Source organism: Malus domestica, chromosome 02 (genome assembly GCF_042453785.1).
Source record: "Malus domestica chromosome 02, GDT2T_hap1".
NCBI lineage: Eukaryota > Viridiplantae > Streptophyta > Magnoliopsida > Rosales > Rosaceae > Malus > Malus domestica.
Window position 1 is genome coordinate 13,464,202 of NC_091662.1, and position 22,391 is coordinate 13,486,592.

The 22,391-nt window shown below is 36.5% G+C and overlaps 3 protein-coding genes across 3 annotated transcripts; all 3 read right to left on the reverse strand.

The window, feature by feature from the left end:
• Nucleotides 1–2,973: 2,973 nt before the first annotated feature.
• LOC103402642 (methylesterase 10) lies at nt 2,974–4,204 on the reverse strand. Its single transcript, XM_008341390.4, has 3 exons — nt 3,763–4,204; nt 3,473–3,613; nt 2,974–3,383 (listed from the first exon to the last, which is right to left on the reverse strand). The coding sequence occupies exons 1-3, from the start codon at nt 4,162–4,164 to the stop codon at nt 3,102–3,104; spliced, it is 825 nt and encodes a 274-aa protein (XP_008339612.3). The 5' UTR covers nt 4,165–4,204; the 3' UTR covers nt 2,974–3,101.
• Nucleotides 4,205–5,196: 992 nt separating this feature from the next.
• On the reverse strand, nt 5,197–5,871 carry LOC139191163 (secreted RxLR effector protein 161-like). The gene has a single exon (XM_070811728.1). It carries the CDS (start codon nt 5,869–5,871, stop codon nt 5,197–5,199), a length of 675 nt encoding a protein of 224 aa, XP_070667829.1.
• A 7,741-nt stretch (nt 5,872–13,612) lies between these two features.
• On the reverse strand, nt 13,613–17,559 carry LOC103402652 (autophagy-related protein 101). The gene is made up of 7 exons (XM_008341402.4): nt 17,312–17,559; nt 17,170–17,206; nt 16,320–16,405; nt 15,704–15,799; nt 15,369–15,534; nt 15,113–15,278; nt 13,613–13,991 (listed from the first exon to the last, which is right to left on the reverse strand). The coding sequence occupies exons 1-7, from the start codon at nt 17,342–17,344 to the stop codon at nt 13,916–13,918; spliced, it is 660 nt and encodes a 219-aa protein (XP_008339624.1). The 5' UTR covers nt 17,345–17,559; the 3' UTR covers nt 13,613–13,915.
• Between the last annotated feature and the right edge of the window lie 4,832 nt (nt 17,560–22,391).

A 22,391-nucleotide genomic window follows, 5' to 3' on the forward strand; every position in this document is an offset into this window, starting at 1 on the left:
TACCAACCTATTACTTCTCCTTTATCCTAACTTGTTAAGTCCACATAGGATTCTTGCAACATGTGCTTAAAATCTTTCACTAATATCCTGAATTTTACACTAATATGCTAAAGTCATGGTCTAAAATATCGATATTATCGGTGATATTTCACTAATAATATTATTTTTGTGAGAGGGCGATATTTTTACACTTATCCACTTAATTATCGTCAATATATCGCGATATTATCGATAATATCGCGATATTTTAAGACTGGTGCGAATCAGAGAAGAACGCCAAAGCTTCTACATCTCTGGCCGACTGTAAAAGAGCACCGTAGACTCCGATCTAGGTATCAAAATGAAACACAAGATGAGAGGAATGTTTTTATTCCTTCCGTTTGCAGTGAAACGGTCGGAGGTGTTCAAAAAGTTCCTTAACACTCACGGCCTCGCCGGAGCTGGGTGTGTCTTCCCCAGGTCGATCTCGTTTAGCTTGTTAAAAAAAATGAGATAAAACTTTGTAGATCTCAACCACACAACATCCAAGATGAATTGAGGTAACCTGGGGCTGACCTAACCAGAGAATGATCAAGAGAACTCGCCGGAGAGTTCCTGGGTTCCACTATCCTAGCTGCACCGAGAGAAAGGGAGAGAAAGGGAGAGAAAGACGAGGTTTAGATGGTGATAATGATGCCGTTGACGGAGTACTACGAAGGATGTGCGATGACTAGGTATGTGTGTGTGTTCGACGGGAAGATGAGAGAACACAGAGAGACTCGGGGAAGAAGAGGAAAAGGAAGAGAGTGTGAGGGAGGGAAAGAAAAGAGAGAGAGAGAGAGAGAGAGAGAGAGAGAGAGAGAGAGAGAGAGAGAGAAAAGCTTGGACCCGGGGAGCAACAAACAAAGGTGGGCCCCGTGGCACACCTATTAAGACTCAAAAACAATTTTAAAAGTAAAATAAACTCAAACTTAGTGAAAATACAATTTAAATCGAGGGTGGGTGTAACAATCTACCATGCAATATATAAAGTGTAAAATATATAATGAATTAGTACAATTCATTATATATGCAATGAGATTTAAAATATTGTACTAATTCATTATATATAAATGATTATGGTGTATTTAAACTTCTTTCATTAATTACTACATATTTTCTACACTCACAATGTTTGCCAGCTCGCTATATAATCAACTTAAATCAGTTAAATCCATCATGCAATGCATTTCCTTCCAATGTTTTGTGATAAACTAATAAATAATTGACTAAATAAATATTCTGCAAAGTTTCAATAAAAATTTCCAAGTTTTTCTTACAATTTCGGTGGTTTTTATTCAATTTTTATCGATATCAATAATATCCCGATATTTCCATCGAAATTTCTGTGTTTTTGGACTACCGATATTTCCGATATCATTGATATTTTAAACCTTGGCTAAAGTTAATCTTTTAAAAGTTTAACAAATCATAATATGTTGTTAATAACGTCTCTTTTCAAGCCCAACTAGAACTAGCGCTAATCATAATATGTCAATAAATACCCAAGCATCATCTGATTTTCTTTGAATTTTTCTTTTGATAAGATGAGGCCGGTATCCCAGAGGAAAAATATCCAACTCGCAATTCTTTTGACGACAAGATTTTCCATCACTTTATCATTGTCCATTGTGCTGGCGGCTAAATAATTTTTTCTACGTCATGTTATTGCGGGATGCCGGAAAGAAATCCCCTCAGAATCACTTTCTTGTAATTCATTAAGTTTGAAGATTCGGATTATTAAAATTTAATCTATCAATTATAAATAGGAACCTACTTTAAATGTTATAATAACTTTAACCGTTTGAATAAATTTTAATGATTTGGATCTCCGAACTTGATGGATTAAATAAATGGGATAGGGACAGGATCCATTTCCCTCGAGGCCACCTAGTGACTTCAACCCATCAATGATCACAGAGAAGAGACGCACTCCCAAATAAAGCTACACGTTTTAATTTTCTTCCAACTTTCACAATCCTTCACCAAAAACAATATTTGACTTAGAACGCTGATAGTAAAATGTGAGCATTTAACTCCAATCAATTAACGATTAGAATAATACTTCATTTTTTGACGTAGAATAATATTCTCAACTCTAAATTGGAATAATAAACACTCTAAGTCAGTCACATGCTTATATATGTGACAATTGTTGGATGCATTAATAGAGAACTAAAGTGCTTTTCGTGGACCCATTATGTTTTACCATTTCCTTTTTTTTATTAAAATAGCATTTTGTCACATGATCATGCTCCTGTTCTGTATCTTTCAACTACCAAATTTTCATAATTTCATTATATGTACCTAAACAACACACTACATAGTAGAGATTACAATATATATTGAAAGGAAAATCATATTCACACTACTTATTTCTCTTTTTACACACCATTATTTAATTTTAAGCGTTATTTTCTTTTACTTTATTCAATTTGATGACCAAAATAAAAATAAATGTGTAAATGAGCTAAAAAGTGTGTAGTTGTTATCTCCCCTATCCACACAAAAAAGGAGATATGTGAAAATATACTCCATGTTTTAGATGATTTTGAAAATGGCCATGACTTGAATTTTTCATACTGCCACACAATTTTGATATGCTACCAATTTCATCCTTTTGTGTGTTTAGCTGGATGTTCCTCCGTTGACTGCCTTACCTAAAAAGCGAAAGACAATGAGAACACGCCACAACATCTCGTTAAGGGCATTTTCGGAAGAATATTTTCCCGTCCTTTTTTTTTGATCTGATAAGAGTAATGCTCGGTTAGACCTTCTTTAGGTTGCCTAGGTAATTGCCTTGACAATTCCGCTTTGTGTTAGACCCAAATTGTTCAAGGGAAATAAATTTCTTACAAAAAATCCCCTTAACGAGATGTTGTGGTGTTTGATTGCCTTTTGGAAGTGAGTCACGTAAATAGTTAATGGAAAAATATACAATAAAAAACGTCAAAATGCTAAAATTGATAACACTGTAGAAATTGAGTAGCAATGAGAAAAAACTTGAAAAAGACAAAAGAGTGTGCCCTTTACAATAGTTAAAAAAGGGAACAATTTGGGTTTATTGAAGATTTGAAAACATCTTATGGTGTTTTCATAGCCACTTCACATAAGCATTGGCAAAGTTCTATAGGCTTTGTTAGCATGACCATATGGCCAGCTTCTCTAATCAATCTCACTTCTGCATTCGGACTATTCTCAATCATCCACCGTTGAAATTCTTCTTTCATCACCTCATCTTCTTCACACACTACAAAAACCCTAGTTACCGACCCGAATTTCGCTTCTGTAAGCAACCCTTCCTTGTTCATGTCTTCCAAGAACATCCCAGATGGCCTTATCAACATTTTAGCTAATTCCAGATCCTGCATGCAAAGATAAAACCAATACGACTGTGTTTTAATCAACCATTGGGACACTAGGATTTAATCTGGGGTAAGGTAAGAAAACTAGCCTCTGGTTTGCAGTGCTGGTACAATTTGGCTGCCATATATTGTGAACCAAACAGAACTGAAGTCAACTGATTTTCCGGGTTATTTTGTCCAAATGTGAACTGGCAATCCAATAACGACTCCGCCGAGGTCCTTTTCAAGAACTTTGATTTCCATCACACAAAAAATTTACAAAGCCAAAAGAAAAATTAGAGCTTGTTTAATAACCATTTCAGTTTTTAGCTAGTTTAAACTCAAAATGAAATGGTAACAAATGAATCAAAATATAAAAAGAAATACAAAAATCAATTACTTCTTGTATGAGGACTCCGGGGGGGAAAGTGTAATGAGGCAAATAGGCTGTGACAAAAACAGCAACCGAAATCTTCTGAGGAAACATCTCCATGGCTAAAGATATAGGAAGGCCGCCATAACTATGACCTACCAATATCACCTTCTCATCTTCAGGAATAGAACCCAAGAACTCCATCAATGGCTGGACATAATCCCAAATGGAAGTGACCTCGTGAATCTGGTTGGAATGGATCCCAGAACCACCGAGGTCCAACGCGGTGACGCGGTGGCCAGCATGTCGGAGTAGGGCAACAAGCTTGTACCAACACCATGCTCCGAGGCAACTGCCGTGAACCAAAACGAAGTGCTTTGCATTCTGCATATTCCTTGATAGTAGCTTATGAGAAAGCAGTGCGAACATATATACAGCAATCAGGAGAAAAAGAAACAAACAGAAGCAGCGCCAAAGGATAAGGATGGCTGGCGCGTGTTATTTCCAAATGAGATATTGTATTCTCACTTCAAATTACTTTTCACACATATTTTTAATTTTTAATATTTTTTTACTAAATGTTAGTGGTGTGTCAAAAAATATTAAAAAAATTAAAAAATGTTTATTATTGTAGGCCTATTTGATTGAACGATCTAGAGTTTAGAGAGAGAGAGGGGACCGGCAACAATTAGAGAGAAGAGATTGATTTAATTGTGAGATGCGTTTGATTCACCTCATTGTGCCTTTATTTATAGTAGTAGGATAGGTAAAAACCTTTCCCTTTAGGATTACAACATTTAATAGGTAATCTACTCCTAATAGGAATATAAGATACTTTCTCATATCTCTTAGGATTTATACAATCACATTCATATTCTAAATATGACTGCAACACTCCCCCTTGAGTGTGTAAATACTCAACAAACCATCACATCAGATTTTCAGCAGATAAGATAGAATAGTTGATGAAGTCATCGGCACAACAGGTGATCGCAAGTCTCAAATTTAAGTGAAGTATGCATTTGCAGTAAAACTCACAAAACCTCGCTAAGATAAAACCCAAGGCATGGGGAAAACCCATAGACTAAGGAGAAAAGTGAGAAGTATGCATAATGTCTAAAACGAACGTCAAACTGGACTTAGGTAGTGAACCCATCAAAGTATGATCATCCCAGGATGGGTGCCTCATTAAAACCTCATTAGCAAAAACCCAGTGGGAAAAATGCTCCTAATCGTAGGAAAAAGAGTACATTAAGATCATGTGAGTATGCTTCTTGATACTCCCCCTGAGTTAGACATATCTTCTAAATAAGAGAACTACAAGCGATTCAACTCAGATAATTTACACATACTAATTCATTGAACGAGCTTCTGAAATGTAGACTTAGGCAACAACTTGGTTAAGAGATCGTCCAGGTTGTCTTGGGAACAAATTTGCTTGACTTCAATGTTCTGATGTTGTTAGTGGTGGTGTGAGTAAAAGAACTTCGGCGCTATATGCTTGGTGTTGTCTCCCTTGATGTATCCCTTCTCCAACTGCTCAATACATGTTGCATTGTCTTCAAAGATCGTCGTAGGAAGGTCAACAACTGATGTAAGACCACTAGTGCTTTGAATGTGTCTCATAACTTCTTTCAACCAAAAGCACTCACGCGATGCTTCATGTAGGGCAAAAATCTCAGTATGGTTAGACGAAGTCGCAACTAGCGTTTGCTTGGTAGACCTCCAGAATATAGCGGTGTCTCCAACGGTAAAGACATAACTCGTTTGAGAACGTGCTTTATGTGGGTCAGACAAATATCTAGCATCTGTGAAACCAATAAGGTGAGAATCAATCCAAGTACCATAGGGGGCGGCAACATTTGAAGATTCACGGGTATAAAACAAGCCCAAATCCGTAGTACCCTTGAGGTAGCGGAAAATGTCTTTAACACCATTCCAGTGCCTACGTGTGGGCGCATTGCTGTATCTAGCGTATAGATTCACAACGAAAGAGATGTCAGGTGTAGTGCACTGAGCCATGTACAATAAAGCCCCAATTGCACTTAGGTAAGGAACTTCGGGTTCCAAAATCTCTTCCTCGTCCTTCTTTGGACGGAATGGATCTCGTTTAGCATCTAGAGTCCGAACGACCATGGGTGTACTCGAAAGCTTCGCTTTATCCTCATTAAAACGACCCAACACCTTTTGGGTGTAGTTCGATTAATGTACTAGGATTCCATCCGAACAATGCTCGATCTTCAGGCCGAGACAATATCGAGTTTTCCCAAAATCCTTCATCTTAAATTCCGATTTCAAGTGTGCGGCAATTTCCTCAAGCTCTATGAGAGTCTTAATGAGATTCATGTCATCGACATTAACTGCAACGATTGCAAATCCAGAATGTGACTTCTTTATGAACACGCATGGGCATAGTTTGTTGTTCATATAACCTTGACTTGTCAAATATTCACTCAGACGGTTATACCACATCCGCCTGGATTGTTTCAATCCATAGAGTGACCTCCTTAACCTAATTAAGAGAGTGTTTCGTGGTCTAAAACTATTTGAGCCAGTCAATGGAAGTCCTTCTGGAACTTTCATGTATATTTCTGTATCTAGATCCTCATAAAGATACATAGTTACCACATTCATAAGCTGCATATTCATTTTTTCAGAAACTACCAAACTGATTAGGTAATGGAACGTTATAACGTCCATTACGGGGGAATACGTCTCCTCGCAATCAATCACAGGGCGCTGAGAGAATCCTTACGCTACGAGGTGTGCTTTATATCACACTATTTCATTCTTCTCATTACGCTTCCTCACAAAACCCACTTGTAGCCAACAGGCTTCACGCGTGGTGATGTAGGAACGATAGGTCCAAGTACTTTACGTTTCGCGAGTGAATCGAGTTCGACCTGAATTGCTTGTTTCCAGTTTGACCAATCGGTTCTATGTCGACATTCATCGGCATAACATGGTTCAATGTCATCGCTAAGCATGATGTCAGTAGTTACTGAGTACGAGAATGCATCGTCGACAATCATGTCATTCATATTCCAAACCTCATCCAATACTGTGTAGTGGACCGAAATCTCACGATTCTCGGGAGGCCGACATGGTTTTTATGAAGCATCACCGTAATCTAGAATAACCTCATGCGTTGGAACAGATGAGTGAGCGATGGTCGAATTCAAACTAAGGTCACTAGTTTGTGCCATTTTCCTCTTCCGGGGTTGTGAATCTTTTGAACCAAAGGGTCTGCCACGCTTCAGGGTCGAAGCAAGTGATTGGCTAGCCGCCAATATACCTTGCCGGGTGGAGGGTGCGGCCTCCCTACCTTCGGGGACAGTCTGGCTTTCCCAGGCGAGTTGTTGACGTACGCGGGGTACATTTATCCTTGCAGGTGTGTTTGTAGCGGGTACATGTGATCTTGTCACCTTTGCTAGATCATTAAAAGCATTCGGCATACTTTAAACAATGCTCTGAAGATTTATAATTCGTCACACCTCAGTTTCAAACTGGACAGTGCGGGGATCTAAATGAGATATAGTGGAAGCATACCACGATAATTCGCGGCGTCCTACAGGAACGTTAGTATGCTTATCTCCTTCTAACGACTGGAAAACTGTCTCATCAAAGTGTCAATCCGCAAAACATGCGGTAAAAAGATCTCCTGTCAAGGGTTCTAAGTATTGAACAATTGATGGCGAATCATAACCGACATAGATTCCCATTTTTTCTCTGAGAACCCATTTTGGTATGTAGTGGCGGTGCTATTGGCACATAAATGGCGCGCCCAAACACCCGTAAATGCGAGACGTTAGGCTCGTATCCAGTGACCAACTGTAACAGTGAATGTGGTTGGATTGCGGTGGGCCTCAGGCAGACCAACATAACTGCGTGCAATATTGCATAGCCCTGGGCAGATACCAGCAGTTTGGTTCTCATAACCAAAGTCTGAGCTATCAATTGAAGGCGCTTTATGAAAGCTTCTGCCAGGCCATTTTGGGTGTGAACATAGGGCATAGGATGTTCCACATCAATCCCTACTGACATGCAATAATCGTCAAAAGTCTGTGACGTAAACTCTTCAGCATTATCCTGTCGAATTGACTTGATCGGATAATCAGGATTGTGAGCCCTTAGCTTAATGATTTCAGCTAGGAGTTTAGCAAACACGCCATTGCATGTGGACAACAAGCAAACATGTGATCATCGTGTCGATGCATCAACCAACACCATAAAGTATCTAAATGGTCCGCATGTTGGTTGGATAGGTCCACAAATGTCCCCTTGAATCCTCTTAAGAAATTTAGGGGGGTCGTGAATAATCTTTGTATATGAGGGTTGAGTATTCAACTTCCCTAAATAACACGCTTTGCATGGTGGAACTCCAACATAGGGATGTAACTTATGTATGTGTGAAGATTTAAGGATACAAAGCATCATGTCACTTCCAGGATGTCCCAGACGGTCATGCCAAAGCAACAAAGTGTCCTGGAACTCAGGCATAAGGCCGGCCACACTGTGGGCTTCTATGTCGCGAATGGTTGTGATGTACAACCCACTCGGCAAGCGTTCCAACTTCTCGTGAATATGCTTCTAGCCATATTCATATGAAGTGATACAAAGAAATTCAGAACCATGATCTTCAGTGGTTTCAAGATGATATTGATTATCTCGAATATCTCTAAAACTCAACAACGTTATTCCAGAACGTGGAGAATAAAGTGCCTCCTTAATGGTCAGAATTGTACTATTAGACAACATGATACGTATCTTTCCATATCCTTCAATCAGGTTAGATGAGCCTGAAAGAGTTGTCAAATGAGCTTTCTTGGGTATGAAGTTAGTAAAATAGTGTCGTTCATGTAAGATGATGTGCATGGTTGCACTATCTGCCAGACAACTAACTTCCTCACTAGACATACCTAGAAATAAATTGATTGAATTGGTCACATGCATAAATATAAGTCCATTCATTCAATTAAGCAATTTTAGAAAATAATATTCATTCAAATAACAATTCATAATTCAAAACAAACCAAAACCAAACAAATTATTCCAAATACTTAGAAAAATTGTTCAAAATTAAACCTTAAACCATAAACCTAGCAAAATAGGGGGTAGAGCCGGCCACTCCTAATGGGTTCAGCCAATAGGGGTAAACAACCTAAAAACATGTCTAATTTATTCATCCATAGGTGATGATGCCTCCTGAAAATCTGATATCTTCATTGATGTAGTTGCATCTTCCGGATGATCCACATGTGCAAAGTTAAAATCACGACGGGAATGATACTTGGCAATAACCTCAGGGGAAGCTCGGCATACGCGTGACCAATGATCATTTGATCCACAACAATTGCCCATTGTCACGGCCACGACGATTCTTTCGTCATTTATAGCTGCTATAATAGGTCATATGTTCTTCAGGCGCGGCATTCAAACCAGTAAGTCGAGCTTGATAATTTTTCATCAAAAGCTGGTTCTACTTTTCAGCGAGAAGTAAAACAGAGATCAAATCTGAAAACTTGGTGAATTTTTGTGCCCTATATTGTTGCTGCAAGACAATATTGGTGGCATAAAAGGTCAAATAGGTCTTCTCCAGAAGATCTGATTCGATTAGTTCCATTTTGCATAATTTCAACAAAGAACGGATTCTACAAACTTCAGAGTTGTATTCATTCACGGATTTAAAATCCTAGAAGCAAAGATGCTGCCAGTCGTGTCTTTCTTCAAACAAGTATATGTCTTTATGGTGATCGAAACGGTCGGCTATAGCAAGCCAGAAGGTGCGTGGGTCCTCCTCAACGAGATACTCAGTCTGCAGTGCATCATGGATGTGTCTTCGAATGAAGATCATTGCAGTAGCCTTCTGAGCTTTGTCAACAGGTTTGTCGGCGATAGGTGCCTCGATGGTGGCTCTAATGCCCTTTGCAGTGAAATGGAGCTTCATATCTTAAACCCACTTCAGATAGTTTCTTCCAGAGAAATCGAGTTTATTCAAGTTTGACATGTCCCTAAAACAAAGGGAAAAACGTGAGTAGTCATATGGTAAGCCATAGACATATATCGTAGAACATACAGGTTCTATAGACATGTATTGGTTTAATTTATGCATGAAAACTACAGGTTTCATGTGGTATGTTTTGGAATGAAAACTTCGAGTTTCAAAGGCACTAAATTTGAAACTACAGGTTCAATTTAGTTTTATGAACAATTAGTTCATAATGAGAGGTTCTTGCAAGAAACACATAATGCAATATACTAATTTGAATATAGTGGATTTAAGGTTCTTCGGGAACTCAAGTGTGAGAGCTTCGTTACTACGAAAGTATGTGATGGTTCAAGGTATAAAAATAAATTATTGAATTGTGAATGTCCAAAAGTGATCTTCAGGTCAATAATTTTGGATTCATTATCAGATCAATGGACTGCAAGTCATTTTTAATTAATTTAATAAATCGGGGCATACGGGGTTGATTGTAGAAGCTAAATAATATTAAAATAATATTATTGGATCGAAAATATAGCCCCAAAATAATTTGGGCTCGGGTTGGGTGCCTTGATTAAAAGGCATGGCCCAAAAAGGCCTCAAGTTGGCTGCAGGAAAGCAGCACAGTGGCCGCAAGCCACGGGCCTGGGTGTGGTGGCACAAGGACAAGCCCAGCTCACGCTAGCTTGTGGGCTAGCACACGAGGAGTCCCAGCGAAGGCTAGGACCTTGGTCGCTAGCGTGAGAAGCTAAGCCCAGCCTCAATGGGCTGGCTGTATGTGCGTGGGACAGGGCTGCTGCAAAGCCCAGCAACCATAGGGTTGCGGCATGCAAATCGTGGGCCGATGGCAAGGGGGAAGGGCTACAGGCCCGTGCGACATGGAACCCAAGCCAAGGCTTGGTTTTGTCCAAGAAAGCAGCAAAACTAACAGGGGCTACACAAGTAGTCCAAGGGCATCAGGGTGATGCCATCCCACGGTAAGACAAAAAAATACCCAATCTTTCGAACCTAGGGTTTAGGAAACCCATATTTGCTTCTAATTTATTTTATATAGTTTGACTCACAAATTCCACGTAACAATTTAATTGTGCGATGCATGAAACAAATATATATTGAAAGGAAAATATAAACATAGAGAGGTTCATGCATCATGGGGAATGTTTTCATGCTTTGTGGATATTTCAAATATCTTCTTTTATTTTAAACGTACCTGATTAGCAGAAAACAAATAAGCCTTTAAATTTGGTGGATGATAGCCTCCTCCTATGATGCGTCAGTTCCTTAGCTTCTCGCAAGAACATGTTGATAACGTGTTGTAAGCCTATTTGATTGAACGATCTAGGGTTTATAGAGAGAGGGGGCCGGCCACAATTAGAGAGAAGAGAAATTGATTTAATTGTGAGGTGTTTTTTATTCACCCCATTGTGCCTTTAGTTATAGTAATAGGATAGGTAAAAACCTTTCCCTTTAGGATTACAACATTTAATAGGTAATCTATTCCTAATAAAAATATAAGATATTTTCTCATATCTCCTAGGATTTACAAAATCACATTCTTATTCTAAATATGAGTGCAACATTTACAAGTAATTTGAAGTGTTTGAATATAATTTATTTTTCCACATTTGTTAACTGTATTCTCAATCATTCTGCTAGAATCCACTTTGTGTCAATTGAAGGAAAATTTGTCACGTCTTGGAAACTTCAAATTGTTGAAATGTCAATGGTGATTGTCCCTTTATTTCATTACGAGTTGTCATTTTCTTCTTCTTTTTTTTTTCTTTTTTTTTTTACTTTCAAATTAAATAAATTAAACAAAAATAAGTGCTATAATCACACGTGATATAAATGATTGTATGATTCTCACGTATATATATCCCAAAAGTTACAAATTATGTGCTAATCTTATTAGATCGTTCGTATAACTGAATCACGCTAAAGTTGGCGTCTCAAATCTAAAATATTTTCAGTGGTGGGAAGGAAACACATAAGATTTTAATTCAAATACGTGTCATGAAACTTTAAATTTTTGAAATTATTTGGAAATTTGTCTCGTTGCGATCGAATTATTATACCGACATCTGACGTGAAATCATGATAGAAGCTGGTACAGGTATTGAAGTAATTGAACATATAGCTGGCACGATTGAATTTATAGTGGAGGAATGCTAAAAAAAAAAAAACTCTTTTAAAAGGAAAGTCATTTCTATCATCTCATTTGACACAATATTTTTTAACATTAACATAAAAAATATGCAGAGAAATAATATGGCTGATAGTTCATAAAATTACAGAAACCATAAAGATTGTACAACTTTTAAAGAAAATTTTCATTAACTCGAAACACAAATCGGTACACATGTCATAATATAAATAGATGACACTGAAAAATAATCATCTTTTTACTTATATTATGATACATAATGTATCATCTTGTGTTTCGAGTGCATTAAAAAACTCTCCAAATTTTGTGTGCTAACTGTATCGATTTTCTGCTTCGGTACTTGTCACACTCACATATTGACCGATATAAAGGCTATTCAATTGTCACACACACATATTGATCGATATAAAGGCTATTTAATTGGACCCGGCTTCTTTGCTCTCTCACTTTCCTTACATTCTCATCCCCTCCTATTTTATGCGGTCACGGTTAAGTCACGTCAACATTTTATATTGATTTTTTTATAGAGATAATAAGACAAAAAATAGTAGTAATATCAAATATTGACGTGGCTTAACGGTGACCGCACAAATAGGAGGGGATGAGAGTGTATGGGAAGTGGGAGGGCAGAGAAGCCAGGTCCTATTAAATTTGGCCAAGTTGACTTTTTTTTTCTTTTGCTTTGGACACATTTTTTTGTTGAGAACATAATAAATTTGATAGGATGCCCTTACAGTTCTAATACAATTGCTATAGTTTATGAATCATGATTACCAATTAACCAGTTACGCATGAGACTCTCTCTAGTTTCTCAACCTTGCAAACTTCTTTGTTGTTGGCCCCAGCCTTTGGCTTGGGTGCCAGTGGCTATCCTTGTACAAGTTCCTTGTTCTCCTTTTTCCCTCTTTCTCTTGATCCTCTTCTCTCTTTTTCAATTTTCTCCTGAGATTTTTCTCAATTTCCTTGAGCTTTGTCTCAAATTTTTTTCCGTGAGTTTGTCTCGCCTTTGGACTTCATGTCCCTCCTCTCCACCCCTCCCTCTCCTCTGGCCGTTCTTTTCCAAACCCAAAACTCCATCTCCTCTCACTTTTCCCCTCTACCACCCTTCCCCGTAAACAATCCCCACCCCATACACTTGGCATCGGCCAAAGTAAGGGTGTTTTATATACCCCCCTTAGCCTAACCTTTTATCCATGTGTTAGTGTGTTTGTATATATTTGTTGGGATTCGTGAATGGGATTTGTATTTAGTGACTATCTTTTGGTTATGCGTCTTTGGTGAAGAAATCTGGATGTGATGTGCTTCTTGTTCTAGGTTTGGTACTTTTGTGTTGCGATGTCTTGTTCGTTTTCACCACTCGATTGTTTTCTCTAGTGTTGTTGGTTTGGTAGCTGTTGACAATACTTTTGTGGCAATGATAGCAACGGACGCTGCTTTCTGCGGTCGGAAATTAGGAATTTGGATTCTCGTTTTAGTTTATTTAATTGGGATGGGCTTTTACGTATCTATTTCCCCCCAATGTATTTGGATTATTTTTCCTTCCTTTGAGTTGGCCTGTGACCTACTATCGGATTAATGCATTTATCTTTTCCGACCAAAAATTGCTATCGTTTCACCTAAAAAGCAAAAAAAATAAAAAGAAAAACTAAAATTGTACACATAACTATGAGCGATAGTGTACCACAAATGTCCTTCAATCAAAATACTAAAATGTACAAAGTTTCACCTTAAACTTTTAAGCTGCCATGCACCGGGATTGAAAAATCCCCAATTCAATATATAAAGGTCAATGGACGATCCAGAAAGGATGAACACACATGAATGGAGATAGAATGTGAAAGAAGGGAATATTTACATAAAGATAATAACAATCTACGCACTTCGAGTTTACTTTACATAGAAACAAACCTTGCTCATAAAAGATTATCGGTTTAACACATTCGTGGACCTTTCGAGTCATCATGAACATGGAAATTGACTTACTTTTGGAGCAGATTAGAAACACGTTATGCGCTCACAAAAGCAGATAATCAGCTGAGCATGGTTGGATGGCCAGTATGCAGCATCCTCTTGATCATGTCCATCCCAAATGCAGAATCCGAGGAACTGACCAAGGCAACACAAATATCAAATCAGCAGTCTAATCATGAGATTCAGAGATTTCTTAAAACAATCATAACAATGACAGCAGCACCAATAACAATAACAACTTCTTGTTAAGAAACAAGGACGTAGACATAGGCTTCACCTGTACATTAACTAGAATCGCATTCCAACCTATATCAGCATGCTGGTTTTGGTAGATGGATGGAACGTGTAAAGTGGTATAACAAAGTCACATTTATGTAAGTCATAATAAATTGGATCCACATCAGGGTTGAGGTTCAGAACGTACAGTTTTTCAACTGATTCATACAACACTAATTCCTAAATCCTATGTTTTAACCAAACTCAATCCACAACTGTGTCTTAACCTTTCTTTTATATAAAGCACGTTGCCAATTCAACTTGTCAATATGGCCAATGAAAGCTCTGATCATGTGTTTATTTGGACTGTCTATGACTCTATGGCATTGACATCCATTTTATGAATCAACCGTCACCTTTTGGCCTACCTTTTCATGCATTCAGACATGCAACCCTGTGTTTGCTAAGAAATGTACATCTGCTCACATGTGTAGTGTACAGACATAACAAAATACAACATAAATGAGCGTAGCGAACCAAGCTGGTTCTCTCACTGAGCATACTACCGACCAAACAGAATTCCTTTTCCAATACCATGAACAAAAACTACGACTGCATATATAACCAAGGAAAGTTTAGTTGAGGTAAGGCAATTAAAATTAAAATAAAATTGTCAGTACATATATTAAATTACCATAAAATTCTATTTCCACAAACAGAAAAATCTTTTCTGGCAGCAAGGCATTTCCTAGTAAAATTATTGCATTGCAATAGATGGCATCAGATAACTACGAACCTCATTCTGCCTTGACAAAATTCTACAAAGATAACTACATTATATAAGATCAACAATTATCTTTAGCATCAATGATACCAACCGCATTCTGCCTTGACAAAATTCTATAAAGATAATTACATTATGTAATATCAACAATTATTCTTAGAGTCAATGATTATATATTCCTTTTATTCAGTCAAAGACAACATGTAAGATATATGTATCAAGTTTCAAATGATAAATGAATAAATGCAGAACCAACCTTGGGATGGTAATTTCATGAGGGAAATAGACTACACCCTCAGTATGTGGTATCGGGGGAACATGATCTTTCTTCTCATTCACAAATTTTATTATTTGGAACAAAACCTCATGAAGAGATGCTTCAAGTGCTGCTCTGCGAGCCATTCTCTCATCCAATGCACTCTCTGCACTCGTAGGTCAAACATGTCAGTGTCAGCATAGCTTCCAGAAAGTGAAGCATCAGAGAATACACATTCAGTACACGATAATTGTACCTCCTGGATCAACTACAACTTTAGAATTATGAGATTTGCCCGAATGTACTTTCAGGTGTTGGGCCACATTCAAATTTATATACCATTGTTCCCAGTATAACCTTTCTGTTTTGTGCGTAAACCAAGTTGCCTGTTTGTTTTTCTCTTCAAAGAAAGACAAGCAGACCTGCATCACAAATCATGGCAGTTAATGTAGGAAACTTTCTCAGAAAAATATATATTGAGAAATCAAACAAGTGATTCAAAATAATGATTGAACAAGAATTATCTTTCCTAGAATTGATAAATTTTACTTGTGATTGGATGATTACTTAAAACCAACGGCAAGCACAAACCTGACTTTTCTTGTTTGGGTGTTTCTCTACCCAACTAATGAATTGCTCAATCTTCTCATCTATTTTTTTCTCAAGTTCAATATCTCCGCATTGCACCTGGACAAAAAGGAAGATTTAGACACAATACACACATATCAGAGGCTTAAGATCAGAATGTACACATCAGCTCAATCCCACTCCCACATTGAGGATGATTAGAATCCGCAGCATTATAATCATAAAGATTCATCTCAAAATATAAATATACAGGATCTGATGGCAAAATTTCGACAAACAAACAAACATGATGAAAAAACTAATTTCCAGCTGAAGTTTCATTGCGATTGTAAGAATTTTCAGTTGGCATTAGTGCTCCAAGAAAAGCATGCTGGTAAATGTATAATTCAGTTGGGGAAGTCAAAACACAGTACTATTTGGTTAAAGGGAAAAGTCATGCAATACATCAATATTGATCCCTATAATCATTCTCATTCATCCAATAAGCTGGGACAAATAAACTGAGAAGAAAAAATCATTCCAAGTTAACTGCTGCTAACTAAGATGCATGTGCACGAATGATATTTCGAAAAGGTCTGAATCAAAAGAAACCAATGTATAGAGCATAGAAAGTACTTACATATGTAATTTCGAAAAGTTCTAAATCAACATCTTTGGGCCGCACAAGACCCAAAGCCCGATGAAACACAATTGTGTGAAGTATGCCTACATTCAAGTATAAAGTTCTGTAAGCTGACGTGAAAAACAAATATACTGAAAGCGCAGTGAGTGCAGGAATTTGCATCCTATGTAACTAGAGGAGAACCTGAGAAGAATAACATAATTGTTTAGAAACCAATCTGAAAGCCTAATAGACCTGAACTGAGATGGCTTTAAAGACCAAAAAGGTACCCATTTGTTCTGTTCATCATGCTATGCTATGCTATGCTATACTAAACTTTAAGAAATGACCAGCAACAAAATTTTCACACTTGCAAGCTCAATTCCTTGAACATGTATTCTTTTTTTAACTTCTCGATCCCCACTTTTGACTGCCATTAGGCAGAGAACACAATAAAGTATGTAAAAGAAAAGTTCAAAGTTCTTTACTTCCATTACAACCATAGATTTTTGAAGTACAGTTTACATTATTCAATATCGTTATTGAATCATAAAAAGATGACTGAAGGCCACTGCAAACCCGAAACTAAAAATCCAAATATGAATGAAAACACACTCCCTCACTTAAGCAAACATTATTTTACATAAAGATACATACTTTAACATCAATTATACTAAAACACGTATCGAAGTTGAATTGTTCAAACAATCTCTACATACTAAAATCTTTAAGCTCCAGAGTTTTCGATATCAGTAATACAGAGACATAAGCTAATACATATACACAGACAAAGTTGAAAAAAACCAAACAAATTAAATTACTTGAAATTCAATGTCAAAGAAAGTATGATTTTTTATTGCTAACTTACAGCGCAGAACTTCCCGTATCTCAAAGTGCTCGACTTCCTGAAACAGCAGTAAAACTCCAATTTTCAAATAAAAAATTATTTCTGTAAATTATTAGAAAAGAAAAACACACACACACACACACAGAGAAAGAGAGAATCATACCAATTCTTTGAGCTGGCAAACTTCACAGTTCATGGTGCTCTCGGCGATGGCAGTGAATTGGGATTCAGAGCGATTACGGAAACCCCAGATTTCTGCGAGAAATTGGAGTGGAAATTTCGCGGTGGTGAGGGGAGCGATTGGCGTAAGTTAAACGCTTTTACGTTTTTGATCGGAGTGTGTGTTTGTGTTAAGTTTTGAAGTAATCGAAGTCTTCGACTGTAAGTTTAATCTTAATCGGATTTTAACTTGGTGATGTTGGAGGAGGAGGTGCAAACTTTATTTTAAAGTTGGGCTTTTCTTTTAGCCTTTTTGGTGGTTTTTGGGCTTGATAAATGGGGCCAAGACTCAACATGAAGCTTGTAGTTTTTTTCCTCCAATTAGGAGTAGGCCCAATGTTGTTTCTATGGGTTCTATTTGAACCACAAATTTATTCATTCGGCTCTCCATATTTCTTTTCCCATTTGAAATGACGATATTCTACATTAAATTAGTCTAAATTATTTATGGGAATGGAGATTCAAATTCAGATCTATTATTATCTATGGGGATGGAGATTCGAATTCAGATTTAGGCAGAATGCATACGCTCTAACCAATGTGGTTACGCTCATGCCTGCAATAGCAACCACAAAAACAAATGCTATAAGATAAATTGTGGGTGCTCTTATTCAACCAAAATAATCATCTTGCACTCATATCATTTCAATTTATTCCAAACAAAATAATGATGACTATTTAAGAGTGTCAATAAACACAAAAATAATGGACATACTTATTAATTTTTCTTGGGCATTAAAAAACAAGGAACACATGTCATTTTTTGATTGGCCAACTCAAAAAATGAGTACATAGATTAGAGGATCTCTTCCACCAAGGCCACCGGATCAAGTGATCCGGGCCTTTCAAATTTCATCCAACGGCCAAAAATTATTATAACTTTTAAGGGGTCAAAATAGGTGGCCCGTTAGATGAAATTTGAAAGGCCTGGATCACTTGATTTGGTGGCCTTGGTGGAAGAGATCCAAAAAGGATCTCTTCTCCATAAAATACTCACTAGTGAGTACTATGTATTATCTAATTCTTCTCATCTCAAGATGGGGTGGTCAGAAGTATCATAGTTTCAGTGATAAAGTACTTTTAAGGGGTGTGCTATCCACACACCTTATTTTACTTCTCACACACCCCTTAATTATTTATGTATGTTGATCTTCTTTAATTCATCTGATCCAACGATTGAAAATTAAAAAGGTGTGTGAGAAGTAAAATAGGATGTGTGGATATCACACCCCCACTTTTAATTGTCATGCTTGTTTCATCTTCCTCCCTCCCTAGACCTTGGACCTTTGTCTTGAACTATAGTAATGAAGGCCTTGCAAACTGGCTCATTGTGTAAGAGTCTATAAGATGGTTTTTAATATTTTTACTGGCTAAAACAAATTAAAGACAATATCCCTCTTACAACCAAAACCCCAACTAGAAGCTAAACAAGTAAAATAATGACACCAAAAGAGTGACTTACATCTGTTAAGCATCCGTTAAGGCGGCAAAGCGGCAAGGCGAATAAGGCATAAGCCTTGCGCCTCACTTTAAATCCTTAATTAGAAAAAAGGAGAAAAAAAAACTCTAATTCTCATAAATCTCATATGATGTACCTGAAATTCATATTGCTTTGAAAAAAAATTATATTAACGTACTAAATTAGAAAAACCTCATTCCATTTTCGTCTTAATCCTCATTTTGCAGTGGGACGGCTATTAGATTCGAAAAGAACCCACTGAAATTGATGCTTGAGAATTGGTAGTAACTGGCCGCATCTAAAAAAGTACTAACTTTCGTTGATATTTGGGCTCCTATACCATGATAAGTACTATAAATACATCTTTCCAATCTATGCTAAATTGTGAAAAGGTATCTTAGACAATCCCTTGACGAGTGCAAACACAGATAATAGATTGGCGTGAGATAATATTATTAGACTCATATCATTGTGGACTCTTATTCTAATTAATGTGCTCATTTTGTTAGAGATAAGAAATTAGATAAGTAATACAGTAGTCATAGTTAAATTGAGCAACACAAAATTGGATTCATCATTGTGCATGTTAAGAGACTAAATGTCACATAGTAACATCAATATGTATGAACAAGTCAGTATTATGTTGTCGTTGACAAGGAAGAAAATTTAAATAGTAATGTCGCCATCAAATAATAAAGTTGGAAATGAATCATGATAAAAAGACAGAATTGGATGAAGAAACCAACCATATATATCCTTCATATTTGTGCCTCTAGTAATTAGTTGATAGTGATATATGCAATACCAATCTTCAATATTGTAACCATATATATCCTTTAGTTTTTCTTATCATCTTGGTTTACTGCAAAGATGAACAATTCCAAATTTTATATTCATTGCGTCATCTGGTAAATCCGATAAATATATACTAAGGTAGGTTTAAGTCCAAATGACACCTCTCCTGATGTATGTCATATCTATTGTTTACTCTCATATCCTAGTTTCTCTAGGACCTAATAGTCATCTCAAAATGTAGGGTATTGGTGGAGTTTTGAGACTCCATGTCCCACATCGGGGGCATTTATATATGTTTTGTCTTTTATGCTAGTAGTTAGGTATTGGACCATTTGGTAATGGATAAGCTTGGGCCTTATGGTTGTGTGGATTAAGCTTGTGTAATATAACTTAATATAATTAATTTAAATTAATCAAGACAAGGGCCTTAGGCCTTGGGGGAAGTTAAAATTAATCAGAGTTCATTAATTTTAATTTCGAATTAAATTTTTAATTAACATATTAATTAAAAAATGTTTTGATTAAGATACACATCTTTTAGAAAGAGTTGTGCACTTTCAAATACATTCAATGGGTATTTGAAAGGGTATGAAACAACCTATATATTTGCAGTCTCAGTTTCCAACAGATTCATTCTTTTCCTCTTTCTCTTCCATACAAAATTTCCAGAGAGTAAACACACAAAGCAATTCACCATAATTCTATAGGGGTGTGATATCCACACACCCCTTTTTACTTCTCCAACACCTTTTTAGTTTTCGGCTGTCGGATCAGATGAATTGAAGAAGATCAACAGACATAAATTAACAAGAGGTGTGTGAGAAGTAAAAAAGGGTGTGTGGATAGCACACCCCAACCAATTCTATAATCCAGTGCAGATTGTAGAATTAGATAGTTGTATCCTAGTCAAGTAGACGTCGTAAAATCACAAGCACAAGAATGGGACGGAAATGCTGTTCGAAAGACATAGCTTTTGCACTAACCTCCTATATGTGATTCAATCAAGTTAGAATCATTTTAATTCATGTAATTATTTCCTTTATTTTATTTTGAATTGTTCTCCAACACTATAAATACATCTTTCCAATGCATGCTAAATTGTGAAAAGGTATCTTAGACAATCCCTTGAAGAGTGCAAACACAGATAATAGATTGGCGTGAGATAATATTATTAGACTCATATCATTGTGGAGTCCAATTCTAATTAATGTGCTCATTTTCTTAGAGTTAAGAAATTAGATAAGTGATGAAGTAGTCATAGTCAAATTGAGCAACACAAAATTGGACTCACCATTGTGCACGTTAAGAGACTAAATGTCACATATTAACATCAATATGTACTAAACAAGTCAGTATTATGTTGTCGTTGACAAGGGAGAAAATTTAAACAATAATGTCGCCATCAAACAATAAAGCTGGAAATGAATCATGATAAAAAGACAGAATTAGATGAAGAAACCAACCATATATAGCCTTCATATTTGTGCCTCTAGTAATTAGTTGAAAGTGATACATACAATACCAATGTTGAATATTGTAACCCACAAAGTCTTCTAATGCTCCAAATTTATGCCTCTAATTAGTTGAAAGTTAACGTCCTCAAATATTGATACCAACAAAGTCTTCCAATCCTCCAAATTTATGCTTCTAATTAGTTGAAATTGATACAGCCTCAAGTATTGTCACCCACAAAGTCTTCCAATGATGGAATACAAATCAAAATTATTTGTCTTGTGGAAAAGAAAGATGTAGCAATATTGCAAGCAACTATTTCCATCCAATTAATCAAACAATGGACCTTTGATGTAATGACTAGCTGCATTTTATTATTATTCTTAATTCATGTTCTTGATTTTATTTTACTATATTTTAATTTAATTTTTATAAAAATAAATACATATAAAAATGTACAAAGATTAAAAAAAAAGTAAGCATAAATCACTTTATTTTTATAATATACTTGTGCTTGTTTAATTATTATATTTTTGTCAAATGATAGAAGATTTTATTAAATTCAAATACAGACGTTTATATAGAAGCCAAACCATTGAAGATAGAACTACGACACAAAATACTAAGCATGTTTAATTATTTACCCACACAAAACCCACCGGGCAGATGAAGATATGCAATCTACGGTGACGATACGGTGTTGGGTAGTTGGAGAAGACAAACGACGTACGATCGATTATTCCTATCCTATAATTGGAACTTTTTTTGTCTCCTTACGAGGAACTTTGACATTAATACATATTATCCATATATAGAATAATGAGCATTAACATGTGCATTGAGAAACTGAGCGTGCTTAAGGTAATAATCTCAGTGGTGCCAGCCGACTGCCGACGTGATTTGGACTGATGCGGAGTACCTAAAACCCATCAATTAATCTTTGAGTCTTGACACAGGTCACAATCTTAATTGCATTAGGTAGGACTAAATTATCTAGTGATTGATGAGAATGTGAAAGTGATTATATTTTAATAGTTTCTGCAAGGATATATGTAAAACAAAAAGAAGAATTCGTAGCAGGGCTTTTCTGCTAAAATTGCAAAATTATTAGACAGTGGTGCGGTCTTTTTCTCGTGGAGCTTCTAAGGTAGTTTTCGAGATTGCAATGATTTAGGACTAGAGTTTAGGATTTAGGACTAAAGGTCCTTCATGATGGAAGAACCGTATTGTATTTTTGATGTGTTTGTAATTGTAGGGCTTATACTATGATATTCTTTTGACATGTATAGTCTCTTCAGTTGTTTTAAGAGGCACGTTT